We start from the raw sequence: 23682 nt of genomic DNA, 5'->3' as shown, positions 1-23682 counted from the left end.
CCATTCACCCCCCACCCCCCTTGTTGCTATCCCACCTCCACTCTAATATCGGGGCCAAAGAGTCTGCAAAGGGATATAGACAGGTAAGCGAGTGGGCAAGAAGGTGGCAGATGGAGTACAATGTGGGGAAATGTGAGGTTATTCACTTTGGTGGGAAGAATAGAAAAGCAGAATATTTTTTAAATGGTGAGAAACTATTGAATGTTGGTGTTCTGAGAGATTTGGGTGTCCTTGTACACGAAACACAGAAAGTTAACATGCAGGTACAGCAAGCAATAAGGAAGGCAAATGGTATGTTGGCCTTTATTGCAAGAGGGTTGGAGTACAAGAGTAAGGAAGTCTTGCTGCAATTGTACAGGGCTTTGGTGAGACCTCACCTGGAGTACTGTGTACAGTTGTGGTCTCCTTACCTAAGGAAGGATATAGTTAGAGGCGATGCAACGAAGTTTCACTAGATTGATTCCTGGGATGAGAGGGTTGTCCTATAAGGAGAGATTGAGTAGAATGGGCCTATACTCTCTGGAGTTTAGAAGAATGGGAGGTGATCTCATTGAAACATCTAAGATTCTGAGAGGGCTTCACAGGGTAGATGCTGAGAGGTTGTTTCCTCTGACTGGAGAGTCTAGAACTGGAGGGCATAGTCTCAGGATAAGGGGTTGGCCATTTAGGACTTTGAGATGAGGAGGAATTTCTTCACTCAGAGGCTTGTGAATCTTTGGAATTCTCTACCCCAGAGGACTGTCGAAGCTCAGGCATTGAGTATATTCAAGACTGAGATTGATAGATTTTTGGACTCTAAGGGAATCAAGGGATATGGGGATCGGGCAGGAAAGTGGAGTTGATGTCAAAGATCAGCCATGATCTTACTGAATGGCGGAGCAGGCTCAAGGGGCCGTATGGCCTAATCCTGCTCCTATTTCTTATGTTCTTAACCAGCATAGGACTCTCATTTAAATAAGGCTCGCACCTGTTTTGGGCGCTTTTATTCAAGGCCTGCTTTTTTTTTAAAAATGTTATCTGCCTGCTGTCCCGTTTTTTTGTAGCATTAAATGGGGTAATAGGCAAATAAAACCATGCCCTTATGAAACTGGTTTACAAATACTACAATACAAATTGCACAGCAAAGAACAAGGTTGGAAATGGGAATGAGAAGAGAAACAGAACTATTAAAAAAAACTCTGAAAACACTTTGACACATTGGAAAGAATTTGACCTGTTATGGAATGCTTGTTTTAAATGTGCAGCAATGATAAGTACTGCACTTTGACATTTTTGTCTTTTTTCCTGGAAGCAAAAAATGGCAAAAAGTCCCACTTCAGAACATTTGACAGAGTCCTGTTTGTGCATAACATTTTGCTTTTCAGAAGGATATGTGCCCTGTTTGTAATAAAATAGTAAAAACATTAACAGTAATAAATAGTAAAAACATTAAAGAAATTGCATTCTTAAATTTCAAAAGTATCTCCAAAAGCATGCACAATTCTCCTCTTTGTACCTCCTCCTTCACTATTTTGACTGTTAAAACAGCCTGACTAATAGTGAGTGTGAAGAGAGAGGGGTGCTGACTCATTCTTTGATGAGCGTCATCATCGCTCTGATACCTCACTCAAGTGGTCATTCTTAATATTGGAGCCTTGTGAGTGCTGGTGGGCTATTTGACAATGGGCTGGAGAGCTTCACAGTAGAGCTTGATCCTGTCCTGAACTGCCATCCATACATGCTCTATCCAGCTACAGTCACTAAATAGCAATCCTTCCTAGCCCAGATACACTAGAGGTAATTTTTACTTTGTGCGATAGTGTAAAACAGGTGAGAGTGAATCAGCAACCCGTTTTAAATCTAAAACGGGCTGCCAATTCACTATCACCTGTTTTACACTATCACGCAAAGTCAAAATTAACACCACTGAATGTTCTTACTGGTACCCCAGCTGAGGTCAGCCTGCTCAGCAGGGACAAAGGCCAAACCCAGAACCTTCCTGATCTGTAAAGTTCAGTACATCACCCAGAGCATCATTTACCCACTAAGCCACTTGGAGAAGTAAGTGCAACCAATTTTGATCTAACCATGAAACATCATCAGTGTTCCTCGATCACAGTCGGACTTTCTTTTGTAGTCTGTGATTTTAGTGATTTTCTTCTATCTTTTACTGTATACATGCACTAAATGAGAATGCACCAAAGGAAGTATAATATATTAAACAATTAAGAGATTTTGATCCTAGGTGCTTGAATACAAAAAAAACAGGAAATACAAGGGGAAATGTGCAGAATGCAAGAAAAATGAGAGGTGTACAATTTTCTATTTTTGTCTCTGTGTTGGGAGTAGCATTTGTATTGTTGCCTTCTGACACTTCTTTTTCTCTGTATATGTCTGTATCAACATGCCAACAAGTGACCTTGACAATAGCAGTAATATAATCATAGAAACAAATCAATTGTTCCCGCACAATTTTCACTCTAGTTCATTTCTTTTGTTGTAATATCGTCATTCAATTGATTTCAAAGTTTCTGTTAGATGGTTGCTAATACAACACATACAGCAGAGAGTTTTTCTCTTCTCTCTCACCTTTCCTGCAGTTTCCTCCCCTTATCACCTGGAAGAGATAATTCATGCTGAGGTGCAGTTCTGCAGGTACTAGCAGCCCTCTGGTGATTCACACAACTAATCATTTTACATGTGTGTGCCCATTTAAGAAGTGTTGGCAGGTCATTTGATGTGGTGTACATGGACTTTCAAAAGGCATTTGATAAAGTGCCGCAAGGTAGGCTTATCATCAAGATTGCGGCCCATGGAATAAAGGGGGCAGTAGCAACATGGATACAGAATTGGCTAAGGGACAGGAAACAGAGAGTAGTGGTGAACGGTTATTTTTCGGACTGAAGGGAGGTGTACAGTGGTGTTCCCCAGGGGTCGGTGCTGGGACCACTGCTTCTCTTGTTATATATTAATGACTTGGACTTGGGTGTACAGGGCACAATTTCAAAATTTGCAGATGACACAAAACTTGGCAGGGTAGTAAATAGTGAGGAGAATAGTGATAGACTTCAAGAAGATATAGACAGGCTGGTGGCATGGGTGGACACATGGCAGATGAAATTTAAATGAAAAATGCAAAGTGATACATTTCGGTAGGAAGAATGAGGAGAGGCAATATAAACTAGAGGGCACAATTCTAAAAGGGGTACAGGAACAGAGAGATCTGGGGGTATATGTGCACAAATCATTGAAGGTGGCAGGGCAGGTTGAGAAAGTGGTTAAAAAAGCATACAGGATCCTGGGCTTTATAAATAGAGGCATAGAGTACAAAAGTATGGAAGTCATGATGAACCTTTATAAAGAAAGCACTGGTTCGGCTACAACTGGAGTATTGTGTCCTGTTCTGGGCACTGCACTTTAAGAAAGATGTGAAGGCCTTAGAGAGGGTGCAGAAGAGATTTACTAGAATGATTCCAGGGATGAGGGACTTTACTTACATGGATAGACTGGAGAAACTGGGGTTGTTCTCCTTGGAATAGAGACAGTTGCGAGGAGATTTGATAGAGGTATTCAAAATCATGAAGGGTCTAGACAGAGTAGATAGAGAGAAACTGTTCCCATTGGCGGAAGGGTCAAGAACCAGAGGATATAGATTTAAGCTGATTGGCAAAAGAACCAAAGATGACATGAGGAAAAACTTTTTTACACAGCGAGTGGTTAGGATCTGGAATACACTGCCCGAGGGGATGGTGGAGATTCAATCATGGCCTTCAAAAGGGAACTGGATAAGTACTTGAAAGGAAAAAATTTGCAGGGCTACGGGGATAGGGCGGGGGAGTGGGACTAGCTGGATTGCCCTTGCGTGGAGCTGGTGCGGATTCAATGGGCCGAATGGCCTCCTTCAATGCTGTAACCTTTCTATGATTCTATGATTTGGCTGTAGGGCATCACAGAAGAGCTCAATTCTGGCCTCCACATGTGCACTTGCCAGCAGGGGTCACTGGATATAGATTAGGAGTGGAAGCTCTGGATTTTTTTCTCCCCCTGTAACCTACGGATATTGAGATCAATTTTTTCCCCAACTGCTGCACTGGTAGAGAACAGCTGACAGCTGGAATTGAACCCAAGGCCTATCTGGTCTGTCCAGCTCAGTACCACACCATTCTGTGGATTTACCCACTGAACCATCAGGGAGCCATAGCATAGGTTCACATTTGGTTTATGGGTATTTCATGGCTTTGACTTGATGCAGCTATTTGCAACACTACTGCGCATGCCTCATGCCGCCTTCCACTCATCTGCTTGGTGACTGTTCATTTCTTCCCATTGGCTCTTCAGCTTCAAGTCTTCAGCTTTTTCCTTTACCGTGTCTCTCTGTCAGTGTCCCCCTTTCTGCCCTGTTTATCTTTCCTGACTCCTTTCCTTTCTCACCACTATCCAGTACAGTTTCACCCACCATAAGAAGTAGGAATCACAATCGCGGATTAAGCCTTGCAATTTGTTACCAATCATCTCAAGCATTCCGACTTCACAAAATGTGGGAAAATAATGAAAACACCTAAGTTAAAAAACCACTAGGACAGTAGAAGATCTCAGCCATGCCACGTTGGGCGGTCATGAGCAGAAGCCAGGTTTCTCCTCAAGGGGAGGATGGGGCAGTACGAAGTATGAAGGAGAAAATCCCGAGTCCATTCTTGTGAATCTACTGGCAGCAAGTTTCAGAGCCTAGTTTCATTGGCAGAGGTCTAGGAGCAAGTCATCTACCCCCTCTTCCCCTCCATCTCGCGTCAGGGGGATGCACATAATGGGAAGAGAAAATACTTCAAGTATCTCATTTGGAATAAATAGTGATTTATGGAAATAGTTTATGCCTGGGGCAAGAATTATGCTCATTCTCATCCTGTGGCATCAATCAATAGTTTATTCTTCCATAAATCACAGTATCCTGACGTATCCTTTATCTAAAATACAAGACACCAGTATTGTGAGTCAGCCCGCAGCATACTGAATGAATTACATTGAACTTGAGGTCGTAGCTGAACCAAATAGTGAGTTTTGCAGTTGCATAATCATCAAAATTGACCTGACCCATTTGTTGGCCCATTTCTATTGCTGCAGTGTCATTTATTGTACAGTGCAGAATGAATGTGCCATTGTGGAATATAATTTCTTTTGTAATCCTTGGAATATTCAACAAATTCCTTTAAAATGAGAAAGTCCCAATTCTTCTGATTTATCTGACATAGAGGAATAGCTATGTTATAGTGTTTGAAGGAGTTTAATTTTAAAAATCTGTACTGATTACCAAAAGTGAACCCTAAATTATTAGAATCACCTTGAAACAGTAGAATCCAAAAAACAAACATATGGTACATTATTCTGTAGTACATCCACATGCATCTTCTCATTGATAAACAAGAGCACAAGGGGACAGGAAAATTACATCTTGCCCTGGCAAGGATAAGTTTGACTTGCACACACTCAATCCCACTTTCATTTGTAACCTCCTCTTTCCTGGCAACATACTATTCCCCAGCTGATAGGCCCGACAGACGACCTACTTCAAGACCTCAAACTGCTGCCTTTGTGTCAGATGTTGGACATTGTGTGAAAGTGGCCAGGGTTGATTTGCACTTTGACTATTTCCTCCCCATGAAGGCACAGCCACAATGAAAACTGTGCGGGGACTCGCAGATGCGAACATGTGGCCTATCGCTTTTTGATGCTGTGCTGTCTACCATCCTGTTCAACTGAACCAGAAAGTACTAACATCTGTATTTTCTCACAATTTCATGTAACAAGGCAGTTCTGTTTTTCTTACCTAAGTTTGGAGTAAGCATGGCTGCTGCCGAGTGCCTTTGTTTGTATCGCAGAACCATCACGTAACTTTATGGAAAAGAAGTGCCAGCTGCATTTTTCCTGTCCCTGCAACATTTCTTCCTTCTGGTCGCAGAGGAAAAAGAACATGTTTTAATGCATTGCAGCAGTGATTAGGTTGTCCTTCAGAAAGATGACTGCAGGACACCACTCCTTTCTAGAATCTCTTAGTATTTACATAATTAATATGTCGGCAGGAGTTAGTTTACTTAGTAACTTCTGATCTCCTTCATTGGAGAAGGGGAAAATTATATTGCAACTGGATAAAAGGTTGTATAAATAATTAGTCACCAATAAATCCAATAGGGAATTCAGGAAGAACTTCTTTACCCAGATAGTGATTGGAATGTGGAACTCACTACCACAAGGAGTAGTTGAGGCAACTCTCAGTTGTGGCTCATTTGGTAGCACTCTCACCTCTGAGTCAGAAGTCGTGGGTTCAAGACCCACTCCAGAAATTTGAGCACATAATCTAGGTTAACACTTCAGTGCAGTACTGAGGGAGTGCTGCACTGTTTGAGGTGCCGTCTTTCGGATGAGATGTTAAAACGAGGCCTCGTCTGCGCTCTCAGGTGGGCGTAAAAGATCCAATGGCACTATTTCGAAGAAGAGTACGGCAGTTATAAGAAATAGGAGTAGGTCATACAGCCCTTCGAGCCTGCACTGCCTTTCAATAAGATCGTGGCTGATCTTTGGCCTCAACTTCACTTTCCCGCCTGATCCCCATAATTCCTTGATTCCCCTAGAGTCCAAAAATCTATCTATCTCAGCCTTGAATATACTCAATGACTCAGCATCCACAGCCCTCTGGGGTAGAGAATTTCAAAGATTCACAACCTTCTGAGTGAAGAAATTCCTCCTCATCTCAGTCTTAAATGGCCCACCCCTTATCCTGAGACTATGCCCCCTAATTCTAGACTCTCCAGCCAGGGGAAACAGCCTCTCAGCATCTACCCTGTCAAGTCTGCTCAGAATCATATATGTTTCAATGAGATCACCTCTCATTCTTCTAAACTCCAGAGAGTATAGGCCCATTCTACTTAATCTCTCCTCAAAGAACAACCCTCTCAACCCAGGAATCAATCTAGTGAACCTTTGTTGCACCGCCTCCAAGGCAAGTATATCCTTCCTTAGATAAGGAGACCACAACTGTAGGCAGTACTCCAGATGTGGTCTCACCAAAGCCCTGTACAATTGCAGTAAAACTTCCTTACTCTTGTACTCCAACCCTCTTGCAATAAAGGCCAACATGCCATTTGCCTTCCTAATTGCTTGCTGTACCTGCATGCTAACCTTCTGTGTTTCTTATACGAGGTTAACCAGATCTCTTTGAACACAACAGTTAATAGTTTCTCACCATTTAAAAAATATTCTGCTTTTCTATTCTTCCTAACAAAGTGAATAACCTCACATTTCCCCACATTATACTCCATCTGCCACCTTTTTGTCCATTCACCCTGTCTATATCCCTTTGCAGACTCTTTGGGCTCGATTTTTGGATGTCCGAGCGGTTGGGTTCGTGGCGGGGTGGCTCCGAAAATCGGGGATTCCCGTGGTGGGTCCGGAGCCCGGCTCCAACCCGCCCACTTCTGGGTTCCCCAGTGACACGCTTAGATGCGCGCGCAGCCCCCGCATGCAGGACTCCCACCGGCAATTAAAGCCGGTGGGATCCCACTTAAGGCAATTAATGTGATAGTTCAGGTCGTTAGGAGACCTGATTTGTAGGATATTTTAGGAGGGGTGGGAGTTTCATCCAAACTGAGCATGTTTCCCGTACTGGGGGAAACACTCCCAGTTGAAATGGATGTGTTGCAGCCACCAGCCTGTGGCAGCTGCAAAGGTCCTTTTGACAGGTGGGGGGGAGACTCTCACTCATTGCAGACGGTCACTCTGTCACTTTGGACAAAGTTTGTCCTGCACCACCCTCCTCCTAACAATAAAATTCACAAACTTGCAACCTCAACCCTGGTATGCAGACACATTTACCTACCTTGCGGACCTCCTCAAACGTACATCTTCCGGATGGGCGCTGCCATAGCTGCAGTCATGACCTCCTTGGAGGGCGAACAGCATCAGCAGCCTCGCCGGCCACGCTGTCCACGTCAGACACGTGGAGCTCCACAACACAGTGCTGTGACACATCCACCTGCACAGCAGGAGGGAGGGCAACCACAGAGAAAGATGCGACGCAGAGGGCACTACCCTCGCCACAGGGTCTACAGACCGAGGCTCAGCTTCCTGGACCTCTCTGAGCAGCAGTGCACACGGAGGCTCAGAGTCACTCGACGTGTAGTCATGGACATCTGCAGCCTTCTTCATGCCGAGCTGCTCCTGGCTGGCCCGAGCACCGTCTTCTTACCTGTCACTGTCAAAGTCACCACTGTCCTCAACAACTTCTCCTCCGCATCCTTCCAATGTGCCACCGGGGACATCACCGGCGTCCCTCAGTCATCTGCACAAAAGAGCCCTGCAAATACACTTACACCCACTCTGCAGTGACACAATGGGTGGCATCAGGTGTGGTCTTCATGGTGATCCTCAGGAAAGGGCATTATTGCACAAACCATGACAAACCCTCAAACACCCTTATGCATCCCCTTCATGCTCACGACACGTTTGCCTTACGCTTCCTACTACACATATGTGATGCATGCCCTGTGACTGCAGCACAGGTAGTGGCAGGTTGGGTGAGGCTGACCGTGAAAGAGATGCATGAGTGGGTGAGTATGAGATAGAGCCTGAGATTGTATGAGGATTGGGTTGAGTGGTAGTGGTGGGATGAGTACTGGCGAGGTGAGTAATTGCAGGTAAGATGAGGATGAGCTTTGAGTGGGTGTGAGGAGTGATGTGATAGAGTAGTGTTGGCAGTGCAGAAGGAGATGTGGGGTGGGGGCGGTGATGTGGCAGATGGAGTGTAAGGCAATGAGTAAGTGTACTCACTTCGGCTGACCTACTTATGTCATTGAAGCGCCTCGTGCACTGTATGCAGGTGCGTGATATGTTGGTGGTGCTGGTGACCTCCTCTGCCACCTCGAGCCAGGCCTTCGTGGTGGCAGAGGCAGGCCACTTCCTCCTGTCCGCCGGGTGGAAGATCTCCCTCCTCCTCCTCACGCCATCCAGTAGGACCTGGAATGAGGCATCATTAAACCTTGGAGCAGCCTTCCCCCTGGAATGCTGCATGCTGTAATTTTGCCTATTTTCTGCAGCATCAGTCAGTGGAGGACTGCCCCTTTAAATAGGGCTCCTCCAGCTGACAGCCAATGATGCGGGTGCGCAGTGCGCCCGCTGCGCAGCTTTCCAGCGTGAAACCCGAAAGCCAAGGTAAGTGGCTTCAATTAGGCTGCGATCGCGTGGGGAACCCACCGATTTTACTGGGCGGGTTACCCACACGCCCAGTCGACCCCCCACTGGCAACCCGCCTCCCTCCTAATATCGAGCCTTTTGTGTGCTCCTCACAGCTTACTTTCCCACCTACCTTTGTATCATCAACAAACGTGGATACATTACACTCAGTCCCTTCATCTAGGTCATTAATATAGATTGTGAATAGCTGAGGCCCAAGCACCGATCCCTGCAGCACCCCGCTGGTTACAGCCTCCCAACCTGAAAATGACCCGTTTATCCCTACTCTCTGTTTTGGTCCATTAACCAATCCTCTGTCCATGCTAATATATTACCCCCAACCCTATGAGCCCTTATCATGAATAGCAACCTTTTATGTGGCACCTTATTGAATGTCTTTTGGAAATACAAATAAACTACATCGACTGGTTCCCCTTTATCTACCCTGCCAGTTACATCCTCAAATAACTCTAATAAATTTGTTAAACATGATTTCCCTTTCATAAAACCATGTTGACTCTGCCTAATATTATGTTTTTCCAAGTGCCCTGTTACTACTTCTTTAATAATGGATTCCAACATTTTCCCGACGACTGATGTCAGGCTAACTGGCCTGTAGTTCCCTGTTTTCTCTCCCCCTCCTTTCTTGAATAGCGGGGTTACATTTGCTACCTTCCAATCCGCTGGGACCGTTCTAGAATCTGGGGAATTTTGGAAGATCACAACCAATGCATCCACTATCTCTGCAACCACCTCTTTTAGAACCCTAGGATGTAGGCCATCAGGTCCAGGGGATTTGTCGGCTTTTAGTCCTATTAGTTTGTCTAGTACTTTTTCTCTACTGATATTAGTTGTTTTAAGTTCCTCACTTTCATTTGCCCCTTGGTTCCCCACTATTTTTGGTATGCTTTTTGTGTCTTCTACTGTGAAAACAGATACAAAATAATTGTTTATCCCCAGTGTCCTGGTCAATATTTATCCCTCAACCAACATCAATTTTTAAAAAAACAGATTATCTCATTGCTGTTTGTGGGAGCTTGCTGTGCGCAAATTGGCTTCCATGTTTCCTACATTACAACAGTGACTACACTTTAAAAGTACTTCATGGTTGTAAAGCGCTTTGGGATGTTCCGAGCTCAGAAAAGACGCTATATAAATAGCACAGAAGCAATTAAGAGAAAGCTAAATTAACACATGAGGGAAAAAGGAACAGAAGGTTATGCTAATAGGGTTAGATGAAGAGGGGTGGGAGGAGGCTCGTGTGGAGCATAAACACATGGAGCATGAACCAGTTGGGCCGAATGACCTGATGATCTGTTTCTGTGCTGTATATTCTATGTAATTCTATGTTGCTATGGTAATCCTTAATGGCCAAAGGCAGGAGAAAACCTGTTACTCTGGGAATGGATTTTCAGATAGCAGTTCTATCAGTTATGCCAGAAGGGTCAGTGAAAACATTGCAGGCATTAAGCCATTTTTTAATTTTTATCTGTCTCAGCAGTGTCAGATCTTGTGAATTCTACTTTATTTGCAAAATTGCACTTTGATTTTTGATCCTATTTAGTAGTTAATCTCATAACATTTTCAGAACTAATGAGCCACCCAATCCATTCTTGACCTATATAGTTGATGAACCAATCCTTTCACTTCTGAACTCAATACTCTCTTGAGATAGAAGTTTTCAAAAGATGTTTGTGTAAATCTGCTGCACATTCAGAGCTTAAGCATTCAGAGTGTTATACTGAACTCTGTTCAGTCAGTTTTGTCAGAAATCGTATCTCATTTCAGCTTATCTTGTTATACGGGGAAGAGGGAAGATCCTACAGGGTGGTCTCTGGCATGGTATTTTCAGAGTACAAATTAATTCTAATTGCAGTATTGATATATGTTTAAAGAACTCTGTCTAATGGTTGCCCAGTTATTCAGAATTTGGATTCATTGAATTGTTGCTGAAGTGCCTCAGTTAAGCATTTCTTCACTTTAAAAACCATTCCAAATTGCATGTTCTTAGTATTTACCAATTTTCCAAATTAGTTATAACTGATGATAGTTTTCATTTACTAAAATTGTGATTTTTATATTCATTTTGCTTCACATATCCGATCATGCTGACTTTTCATTTCTTTTTAGGACCTCTTCTTCACTGTTGATAAGTTTTGTCATTTTTTTTCATCATCTGCCTTGTTCTTTTTCTTCAGTTCCATAGTGTCTGCCTGTGTTCAGTTGACAGTCACGTCGAAGTATGGTGGGCATTATTGCTGCACTTGCACCCAATTTGTTTGTTTCTATGTGTTTTAGTTAACCCTTATGAATTAATTTGTGTTTGTTTGTCTGTTTTCTTCTTGCATTGTAAAATAATAAATGCATTGTCGAATAATAAAATGAATTTGTTCTTAGTGCGCTTCTGGTGCATGTGCTTAAACCTGCTGCCTGGGACAACCTCAGAATATATCTGTAGTGATCTGGCTGGTGACATTATACTGTCAGCATACTTAAAATTAAGTGGGATCCACCTCGGATTCATTTCAGGGTGACAAGAAATTCTTTGGCCTTGATGCATAGCTTTAACTGTACAAAGTCTTAATACAGTGGGCGCTAAATTGGGACGTCTTGCGCCCATTGTTTCGGCGCTACACGGCTTCTCCGACATCCAAGATGGCGCAGGTGTAGATAACGAACGCTGAAATCATGTAAAGTAGGGAGAAAAGGGCTTCAATCAGCGTGCAACGCTGATTTAAAGTGATAAGTCCCAAAATGGTGTCTAACGCTCAACTCAACACACAGTCTCAATCCTGACCATCTGAACGTGTCTTAGAGTGCCTGGAGGAGCCCCCACCAGCGCTATTTAAAGGGACCATGCAGGATTTACAGGTTAGTGGCTGGATTATTGCTTCTGGCTGCCAAGACATTCGTAACTGTTTTTGGAGATCTCCTAGACTTCAATACTAGGATGCGGGGACATAGCCTAACATTTAGAGCCAGGACGTGCAGGAGTGAAGTTAGGAAATGCATCTACACACAAAGGATGGGAGATGTTTGGAACGCTCTTCTGCAGACGGCAGTTGATGCTAGCTCACTTGCGAATGTTAAATCTGAGATTGATAGATTTCTGTGAACCAATGGTATTAATGTATATGGGGCTAAGGCGGGTATATGGAGTTAGGTCACAGGTCCACTATGATCTCACTGAATGGTGGAACAGGCTCGAGGGGCTAAATGCCATTGCCACTTGCTGCCTCTTGATATGTGCCACTTTCTCCTGCAAGAAAGCGACTCGTGTGTCTGGGTGATGTGCCTGTCATAGTTGAATAGCTGCCAATGTGTGTGGCCTGTGAGTTGTGGGTGGGCGGCTTGAAACAGTGGTAATGTGTAAGGGTGAGAGGAAGCATCTGGTTGGAAGAGTTGAGTACTGATGGAAAGAGTGAGTTTGTTGGTATGTGGGCGATGGGGGGTGTAGTGCGTGGTGCAGTTCGTTGGAGACGCCACTTGACAGCTGACCTCACTTACCTTGACCACTCATGTCAAAGCATTGAACTTCTTCCTGCACTGCATCCATGTTCATAATGCTGTGCGCCTGGCATTGACTTTGTCCCCCGCTGCCTCCCATTGCCTTTTGGATATAAGTCTGGAGGGCCTCTTGTTTCCCCCCCACGGATATAGGATGTCCCTCCTTCTGTCCACCTCTTGCACCAAGGCCTCTAGTGCATCAGCAGAGAACCTTGGTGCAGGCTCTCTTGCAGGCCTGATACCAACTCAGATCGACAGACTGGTGAGGTCTGGCGTGCAGATTGGAGGATGTGGGATTGAGTAGTGTGCAACCTTTATTCAATGTTTTAACATAGCTCATCAGTGTGTAAACATAGGGATGGGACCTGCATCTGTGTTTTACGTGTGCGAAGTCTGATCTCCGTTCAGACTCCGTGCAGACAATAGACTGTTATTTTCAGCAAATAACAGGTACCAGCTACCTTTAAGAGATTTTTAAGAAATATCCTCCCTTTAAGAGATTCTCCCCCTGGTGATGGAAAGTGCAAATTGCACTGATTCCACATGCAAGGCCCGGAATGGAACGCTGTTTGCAGGTGAGTCCTTGGGCCAGCCGAAACTTGTGTCCTTCCTGCACAGGGGTCATTGGGCGTGGGGTAATAGCACATCATGCTACCTGCGCCCAAAAACGGCTCTTATCCAATTTTTCCCTTAGTATGTTTTTTAAAGGACATTTTTCATTGATAACTGAAGATTTATTTGAAGTGTGATTATTCTGCTGTTTTAAATGATTAAATATGGGTTCTGTAATTGTATTAGTGGATTAATCATATCTCTAGCATGTTAAAGACACGTCAGGAGATTTTATGTACCTATGAGTAGCTATTTAAACCTTTTGAGCAGTATGGTAGCACATAGTACCCAATGAAAAACCTACATAGTTTAACATCTGTTGAGAAAACAAGAATAAATATATACTCCATTTCATGATTCGCTCACAGCTTATAAATTATAATTTTACCTGTTCTTTGGATAAAGTAACTTTTTCTTTTTAAAGTTTATATTAAAGTTAATATTTGAACAATTCAGCCAGAATAGAATGTTAGGTGCTGTTCTCCCATTTCCTCTCTTTTAGGTTCTACTACTCCAGATACAATTCTTTGATTAAGAGTTGCGCTCAAACATCTGGGGGTTAAAGCCCTGGATAAGCCCTGAAAACAGGCGCAGGGATCGCAGTCCATGATTAACCCACATCTGTTCATTCCACTGTAGGCAGCACGTTAAATCAGCCTGCTGATTTTCACGATTGCTGCGTGTAGCCAGCACTACCTGTGTTGTTCATTGACTGCAAGCATCAGCAGGGGGCCCAATATCGCAAATGGCTAGTGCTACTTAAAGGTAGCCTGCACCTCTTAAAGGGGAGGTGCATTGTGGCTGCTGAAAGTGGTGTCAGGAAGTGAATTGATTTTGAAGAATTTTGTCAAGATTGCTCAACCTGCGAGAGATCATGCACCAAGGTTTTCTGATAATGCACTGGAGGCCTTGGTGCAAAAGGTGGAGAGAAGGAAAGACACCTTGTATCCGCAGGGGAGCAGGAGGCCCTCGAAACATATGCCTAGGAGGCAGTGGGAGGAAGTAGCGGAGGAGGTCAATGCCAGGAGTATAGCTCCAAGAACATGGATGCAGTGCATTATCTGACACGAGTTGTCAAGGTGAGTGAGGTCAATCTTTAAATGGCATATCCTACCAACTGCACCACTAGCCTCATCCACTGCTCAATTCACTACACCCCTATCACCCACCTACCAACAATCTCTATCAATCAGTACTCAACCCTTCCATTCATATGGTTTATCCCACCCTCACACACTTAGCACTGTTACAAGCCTCACACCCACAACTCACAGCTCACACACACTGGCAGCTATTCAATCTTAACAGCCACATCACCCACCCAAACATCTTGCAGCACACTCACTGTCACACTTCCCTCTTTCTTGCAGGATAAGATGGAGCAAAGCAGGAGGCCGCAGCAAAAAACTGGAAGAGGACAAGCGCGCCTATACGTTTTAACCCCCATAGAGGAGACAGTGTTGGCCATCGTAAGAAGGGGCATAAATGAGGCCGTGGCCACTGGCGGTGCTGGAGGGATTGATGATGAGGGTCTCTGCATACCTAAACCTCCTTCTCTCTTCCCACTTCTCCTTCATCCCACAATCTCTTCTGACTCACAAACTGCAGATGGTGTAAGCATGCACTTTTTACTTTCTCCTCTCCCTTTACCACAACCCAACCTTTGTCCCTTTTTCATTTCAGATACTCAAGAACTGAAACGTTCCCAGTCAGAGAGGAAGAGGAAGAAGACAGTGATGATGAAAATACACCGTCACTTGATCTTACACTCGCAGCCACCAGCTCAGAGACTGACACTGCACGTACTTTAAAGGCTAGGATAGAGGAGGGATCTGCATGTGGTGAGACATCGGGCACAAATGAGCAGCAGCCAGGGTTGGGGGGGGTGGGGGGGAAGATACCGCAGGTGCCAGCTCGCCAGAGGGCGAGATCGCACACTAGTTCGCTGCAGAGGATTCAGATGAGGACTTCAATGGCCCAGGCTACAGAAGAAGGCTGATGGCATACACAACCAAATGCTTGGAGCACCGGAAAGCCTGCCAGAAAGCCTGTGCACAACATCAAGGAGCATGGAGCACCAATTTGGCACAGGGCTTTGCGCAGAGCTTGGAGCCCATCCTATCCATCATGGAACAGGTGGTCACGTCCATCAGCACACCTGTGGAACCCACCATGATGCAGCGTCCGATGACCAATGTCACAACTTCCATTGCAGCACAAACAGCTTCCATCAAAGGTCTGACTGCTGCATTGCAAGCTCAGCCTGCTGCTACTGTGGTTCTGAATACCACTGTTGAAAGGGGCTTCCAGGGCATCACAGCAGTCCAGTGGTCTGTTCTCCAACGGATCACCAGGATTCCTGAGGAGCCACCCCGAGAGAATGGCAATGGCTTCATAGAACATGAACCTAATGTCCTCTCTCAGGATGACAGCATTCCTGTTCCCACCCTTGCCACTCCGCCAGTGCTCTTGCTGTTGCCTGTCAGCCAGCCAGGCCAGACTGCTGCAGCCCAGGCCGAGATGGTGCAGCCTGAAGCCAGGCCCTCCCACCCGGACCTGCTATAGGTCATCCTCCAAGGCCATCTGCACGCTCTTCAACTGAAGGTCAGCAGCCTTCCACCACCCAATAGCCAGCCTTTGACTTGCCATGCTGGTTCAAATACAGGTGGAATGAAAGACTGCCGCAAAACGAAAGAATCATGATTGTTGCCAGGATAGCGGGCATTCACCTGCATGATGCACTGTCTGTGGTCACACACCAGCTGCACACTGAGTGAGCGGAATCCCCTTTATATTGATGAATATAGCCGAGTTCAGTTAAGGAGCACACATGGCAATGTGCTAGGTGGGAAAGTAAGCTGTGAGGACGACACAAAGAGTCTGGGAAGGGATATAGACAGGTTAAGTGAGTGGACAAGAAGGTGGCAGATGGAGTATAATGTGGGGAAATGTGAGGTTATTCACTTTGGTAGGAAGAATAGAAAAATAGAATATTTTTTGAATGGTGAGAAACTATTAAATGTTTGTGTCCTGAAAGACTTGGGTGTCCTGGTATAAGAAACACAAAAAGTTAGCATGCAGGTACAGCAAGCAATTAGGAAGGCAAATGGCATGTTGGCCTTTATTGCAAGGGGGTTGGAGTACAAGAGTAAGGAAGTCTTACTACAATTGTACATGTCTTTAGTGAGACCTCACCTGGAGTACTGCGTACAGTTTTGGTCTCCTTATCTAAGGAAGGATATACTTGCCTTGGAGGCAGTGCAACGAAGGTTCACTGGATTGTTTCCTGGGATGAGAGGGTTGTCCTCTGAAGAGAGGTTGAGTAGAATGGGCCTATACTCCCTGGAGTTTAGAAAAATGAGAGGTAATCTCATTGAAACATATAAGATTCCGAGGGGGGCTTGACAGGGTAGAGGTTGAGAGGTTGTTTCTCCTGGCTGGTGAGTCTAGAACTAAAGGGCATAGTCGCAGGATAAGGGGTGGGCCATTTAAGACTGAGATGAGGAGGCATTTCTTCACTCAGAGGGTTGTGAATCTTTGGAATCCTGTACCCCAGAGAGCTGTGGATTCTCAGTCATTGAGTATATTCAAGGCTGAGATAGATAATTTTTTGGACCCTAGGGGAATCAAGGGATATGGGGATCAGGCAGGAAAGTGAAGTTGAAGTTGAAGGTTAGCCATGATCCAATTGAATGGCGCAGCAGGCTCCAGGGACTGTATGGCCTACTCCTGCTTCTATTTCTTATGTTCTTATGCAGTCAGTGGCACCCTTCACCATGGGGAAGCCTGCAGTCCTTGCAAAACCTCATGCTCACTCCTCCTGCTTGTCTCTGTCAAGAGGGAGTGAGGTGAATGAGTCTCTCTGTAAAGAGAGCCTCACTGACCTCCCTTATACTTCAGTGCACTGCAAACTGTGAGATGTTGCTTATATCTCTAGCAGCAGCCTGTAACGAACCAGAAACATAAAAATTAAGAGCCACAGTCACCTTGACAGGCACAGGCAATGCTGTCCTTGCCCTGCTTTGAGGCTGCAGTTGTGGCTGCAACAGTTGACAGATTTCAGTCACAACCTCTTTTGTGAACCGAAGACGTCTCATGCATTGGTCATCGCTGAAGTTGAGGTAAGGGAATTGCTCCCTGAAGACCCTCTGCGGATAAGGCCTCCTGCTGAGTGCCCTGCTGCTCCTTCTCCCTCTTCTAGCAGCTTGTCCTGCTCTGTGTGGCCTCTCTTCATTCTCCCAGTCATGTTCAATTCCCAGAGGAAGCCTTACCAAGCCACCCATGTCTGGACGCAACTTTGTTCAGCGCATTATTTTAAATGACACAAAAGGTACTGCAAGACCAGTCAGACCACTCCCTGTAGAGTACTTAAATTTTAGCCAAGTATAGGAATCCTCCAAAAACACATACAATTGCACCTGCAGCATGAAGAAATAATCTAGCAACCAACCTGCAAGTACTTCATGATCCCTCTAAATAGCGCTGGTAGAGGGACTTACATGCCATTTAACGCGTGTTCAGCTGTGCGAGGTTAAGACCAGGCGTTGACTGGAATTTGGATTTGCAAAATGGCAGCGGTGGCTTCAAATCAGCATTGCACACTGATTCGCATCATGATCTCGCTGCTCTGTATGTTACCGGTGGTTGTTAGGCGCACGTGCATGCACAATCCCCTTTACCAAGATGGCGTCCTGCGCATTTCCCGTCGGAAGTGTGCCCGCGCATCTTGGACACCATTTTGAAACCTTAGTTGTCCGCATAGCACCTAAAGAACAGGCGCTATACAGCCCAATTTAACCCCCGCTGTGGCCAGGCCCCTGATGGTGTCACTCTGAAACCAGCTGATGGACCCGAGTTGATTCACAATTTCTGCTGTTTTTCTCCTCCTGGGGAAGTACCTCCATTGCTTTGCCCTTCCCCATTTCACCCTGTCCCCAGCAGTGGCTCAGATAACATCAGGTACCCTCACCATGCGGAAAATTGTAAGAATGACCCTATCTCCTATCATTCTGTAGTGCGACATGTTAGTGTCCTGATGGTGACACTAGTGTAGGAAGTTTTAATTTTTTGGCCTTTCTAGATCATTTCCAAGCTTAATGTTGCCACCTTCACTATTTCTCACTCGTGTGCAAATTTAACGACCGAAACTTCCAGTGGGACTCATTGGCCACTAGGAGGAGCTTAGACAAACCTGTTTTTCCTTTCCTTCTATCCCTCATTCTGCTGAGATTAAATATGCTGTTTCAATGTTTTCTTCAGAATCCATAAGTCTTATCAATAGGCACAAATGTGTGTAAAGAAAAGCCAAATCTAACACAACAAATAATTAAATGAACTGAACCTATACACTATACAATCAATGTCTTATCGTCTGCAAGAACATAATTTCGGATGGTATGCTGAATTTACAGGCACAATATCTGTTGCTTTTATTTTGTGTTACAATCTTCAGATTAAATGACATCTTTTCTTTTTGATCCATTTTAGCAAAACCTGATGAGTTTCCCAACAAACCATTAGGGCAAGAAATTTCTGTCACTTTAATACCAGAGAAGATCAACATCATGGCCAATGGCAATAATGAAAAGGTTAATTCTCCAACGAATGACTTTGAACCTGATAATGAGGTAGACAGAAAATCACCAGAAACAAGCTACATCCAACCTTCTGTCCCTGAGCCTTTGGGAAAGGCTGAGGCTCCTTCTCCAGAAAAGAATGTGACTCCATCTCCAGAGGAGAGCCATGCTCATTCGGCGGAAATTTGTGAAGCTCAAGCTCGAGTCTATGACCACTCTAGGTCTCCTATAAAAGACCAAATGCAATTACCAAAAAAAGATGAGGCAGTGCTTTCAGAAATGTGTCCACCTCCTATCCCAGAAAAAGTTACAAAGCAGCCTCCAAAGAAGGAAGACACCCTACTTGTTCAAAACAGTGAGACTTATATTGCTGAAAATGATACAATCCCAGGTTTAAAAGAAGTTAACTTTATGGTTCCAGAAAAAAAGACCACCAACTCTCCAGAAGAAAGCATGATCATTTCTCAAGACATGAGCAAAGCTGCGTCTATAGAAACAACTGAAATAGCTGAAACCCAATCTCCGCAAGAACAATCTGCACACTGTTCAAAAATTTGTCAAGTTTCTGTACTCAAAAATATGGCTACAAAATCTCCGCAGAAATACCAGGCACTTGCTTCAGAGTCAGTGGATGAGAAATCCTTAGATGAAGAACGTAGCAGTGATGAGCCCTCGCCATGGATAAGTGATGGACTGGTAGAGATAGAAGACAATGAGACTGCACCATTACCTTTTCCAGAGCCTCCACCTGCAGAGATGTTCTCTGAAGAAATGTATTTGTTACTCCCAAATCCACAAGAAACATTGCATATTTATTCTGACCCCAATGTCCCTCAACAGTTGGAAGCACATTCCCCTGTTGACCAACCACAACCTATGCTGACAGTGAAGCTTTCATCCCCAGAAGAGAAGTCATCCTTTAGTGATTTAACACAAGAAACTTCAGTTGATTTGAACAGCACAGAAATAAAAGATGTGGATGAGTTCCAAGGTGGAAGACGGGTTTCAAATGTTTCTCAGTATGACAATTTATCAGATACTGAGTATAAGTATGATCAGATTATTTCAGAACCAATGACTGAGATTCAACATGACGAAAATCATGCACTTGCTCAGAAGGAGCTTGTGTTACCAGAACCAGAAGACGCTGCTGTCAGTGCATCTAAACCATTTTTGGCATTAGAATTGTCAGCTAAACCACAACCTACTGAACAGTCCTCAACTTTGTATCAGCAGGCCTGGGACACTTACACCCCTGAAAACCACATCATGCCTTCTGCTCACCAGAGTCCTTCCAAATATTCACCAACTGTGCACAAACAGGACCCTATAAGAAATGTAAATTTCCATAGTCCTGAGCATCTGATTGCTATCACGCAGACCTCGCCTGTCAGGCAGTGTTTAAATAGCTCCTGCAAAATAGTCAGGTCCATGACTTCAGTTCATGTGGCACATGCAGCTGAGCAAAATCTTCTGAACTTCAAGCACATGGCACTGCCTCTACAGGATGACTCGCAGTTGGTTGCAACCTGTGATGAAAAAGGGACCTGTACAGTAAGAGAGGTTGACTCAGCTGAAGTCAATATTCCAGTTACTAATGTGAACTTGGATAACTCTGTAAGCCTGATAAAAATACCAACTCATCCTATTGTACATCCTGCTCCTACTGATGCAGACGTGCAGCAAGAACATGTCACAGCTGCAACCACAAATTTAGGCACAGAGATTTGTTTGCCAATATCTCCAGAGTCGCAAGATTGTGAATCTATTACATTATGACAGCAGCCATTCCATTTTATCCATAACATACATTTACAAAATTTCACCAATTACAATGATCAAATGTTCCAAAATGCTGCAAGCATTTTATATCACAATAGCAACCTTATATTTTTCAATTATTCAAGTAATTGGCTAATTATGCTTTATTGAGGGCTGCATGGACATTGAGTCATTACAGAAGTCTATGCAAACTGCATCATTGCATAAGTTTACATAACAAATTAAGACATCGTAGTATACATCATTCTCCACATCTCACACAAAATATTAATGCAGGTAAATATGTTATAACATTTCATAAAATGTTTTATGATTATTTTTGGCCTACATAATTGTCAGTGAAATATTATCTGTCTTGTGGCAGACCAGACTTTGTTTAAGCTGATGCATGACCACCATCAAAATGCTGTGAAAATCTGAAAGGGAGTGAGCAGGCTCACTATATGACAAATACTGTAGCACAGTCTGTTACACAAGTAGCTTTTACATTGTTTTCCCAAGGGGACTGATTTTTTTCAATCACATCACGAGGTTTGTGACAGTCAATACTGATTTAACTTCTCACAAGTCATTTCTACCTTGCTTGATTTTGATACATACTAGTACACAGGAGTTACAATGAAAACATATAATGCTTTGGTTGGAAATGGTAACATCATGCACAGCTGAAATTTTTTTACTCTTCAGAGTATTACTTGTACAAATGTACTTTAAGGAAAAGGAGTAACAGAATTTGCATTCTTTACAACAGCCTTTGAAGTTGTTGAGTAAATATTTATGCAGTAGGAGTTTTTGACATGATGTTTTTAGTCTCCTATTTCTACAGTTTTTAAGAATGGTAAAAAAATAATTTAAATAGCTGTGATGTGATGCCCAAGGACCGGAGATGTAGTTGTTGATGTTTATTGTAAATTTTAGAAAGAAAATTTGGCAATGTAGTGCTCAAACTCTGCCTGTGATTACTTTTTTATGAGGGAAAATATTTGGAGTCATTCTCTGACACTTGCCTTGCCTGTATTTTTGGTCAGTATTGAGAAGGTAGTATTATGTGACATCAACTCAGGAATATGGTATTCTTGCTTGGTGACCATTGCAAACAATAATTATTTGCAGCAAGCAGAAAAGGACGTGTAGTGGTGTTCAGAGCACATAAAATGTTAGGTGTGTAATATGCATTTTAGTAGAAGAAATATTAACCCAGAAAACTGAATGGATGTATTTAACTGATGTGTGATGTATATAGTTTTTTTTGTAAAGTCTGTTCTTAATTTTGCACTTTCTATGCACCTGTTATAGACAGGCAAGTTATACGGTTTCAATAATGAGTTGATAACAGGAAAATAATTTTGTTCCACTTAAAATTTTGTAAATTTACTTTTGCAGGGCTTTTACATTGCCCATTTTTCCTTTTATCCTATTGGAAAACAGGTGAATAACTTGGAATAGTGTGGAAACATTATTTTATGTCATTCTTTACATTGTTTCTGAGCACCAACAATGTTGTAAACAAAACTTTAAGAACATTTTTGTGTTGCACTGTGTTTTGTAGCTTGAAAATTTAACATGGTGAAAATATCATTGCATAAAAAATATATTCTTGACTTGTGTAAATTTTAGTTAACAGTCAATCTATGAAGACGGACACAGGGGTTGATTTTAACTACCCGCCCGGCAGAAACCAGGCGGGTGAGCAGTTAAAACTGAGCAGGTTACTCATCCGCTCAGATCCCGATCATTTCCAATTTTAACCGGCAGGGTTTTGCAGGCAGATGAAGCAGCCGACTAAATTTAGGAGCAAACCGGACTCCAGGTAGGACCCCAAAGCAAATTTATGCACATCTGGCTTCTATTACGTCAGTAGGACCCCAATGCAATTTTAAGCAGGGCCTGAGTGGGGAAGCTGCAGCGGCTTTCCCGTGAGGCAGGAGCAGGTCTGAAGAGAGAAGAGCCCATGTCAGGTAAGTCTAAAACTTTCCTTTATGGGGCCATTAGGAGCACAAAATATTTTCTATTTATTTATACTATGTAAAAGAAAGGTAATTCCTATGCAGAAAGTTGTTCAATTTTTGTCTTTTTAGAATGGTTTTGGATCACATGTTCTAATAAAGCTCTCAACGATCCACCCCCCACCACCCCCAGCCCCGGCTCCAATACTTTTCACTGTAGTAGAATTAGGGCACATATTTGGCTGAGTGGGATTTCCACCACCACAATGATGTGCCCCTGACCCCTGCTGATATGCCAGACTCAAGGTTATTTGCATAATTTTGTTTGTGTTCTCTGGCTTCCTCTGAGGAATCTGCCTGGAATGGGGCTATAGAACAGCCTCGAAGGTCTGCCACAATGTACCGGAGCCAGGAGCCTCTGACCTTAACAACATTTTTTACAAATTTTCAATTTGGTGCCCAGTCCTGTGCAATTGATCATCCTTGAATGATTATGTAGACTTTCTGGATTTAAAGCTTTTCCTCCTCATCCACCATGCTGGACGCCAGCGATTTCCCTCATTTGCATATGCTTACAATATGGCCGAGCGCATCCCTAACCCATATCCCAAGCCTACCCTTCCTGTTACCCTGAAAAATCAGCAGAAGGAGGTTGGGAACTCTGACCTTTATCTCCATTAATTTGTTCTTTTCTTCTTTATTGTTTCCATTAGTGAAAATGAAATTTCCTTTGAATGGTATTTTATTCACATTCAGTCTTTGGTTTTTTTTGAACTCCTGCAACAATATTGAAACATTTATTTTCTGTCAAGTACTGTTTTAAAATTTGTGCACAGTTTTTATTTTGTAATAATATGTTAATTTTGAAATACAAAGCATAAAGCAAATTTATCAGAATAAATCATCTTACAAACAAGAGATAAATAAGAAAAACTGTTCAATTAAATAATAAATTCACCAGAATTTTAGTAGAGAACATAGTTATCACAGGGATTGTACAATTTAATAAAGCAGCAATTGAATTATTTGAAAAAACAGTAATACCATTGACAGCAGTAAAT

At 43.4% G+C, this 23682-nt stretch overlaps 1 protein-coding gene across 1 annotated transcript in view; it reads left to right on the top strand.

Moving 5' to 3' along the window:
• LOC137327967 (uncharacterized) overlaps positions 1-22267 on the top strand; it is a 247551-nt gene extending 225284 nt beyond the window's left edge. Inside the window, exon 14 of the mRNA XM_067993980.1 lies at positions 18805-22267. Within this exon, the coding sequence (XP_067850081.1) occupies positions 18805-20672 (1868 nt within the window). The 3' untranslated portion in view covers positions 20673-22267. The remainder of the gene's footprint in view (positions 1-18804) is intronic.
• Positions 22268-23682: the final 1415 nt, after the last annotated feature.

The sequence above is a fragment of the Heptranchias perlo genome, chromosome 12 (assembly GCF_035084215.1).
Source record: "Heptranchias perlo isolate sHepPer1 chromosome 12, sHepPer1.hap1, whole genome shotgun sequence".
Classification (NCBI taxonomy): domain Eukaryota; kingdom Metazoa; phylum Chordata; class Chondrichthyes; order Hexanchiformes; family Hexanchidae; genus Heptranchias; species Heptranchias perlo.
This window is presented reverse-complemented; position numbering and strand designations above follow the sequence as displayed.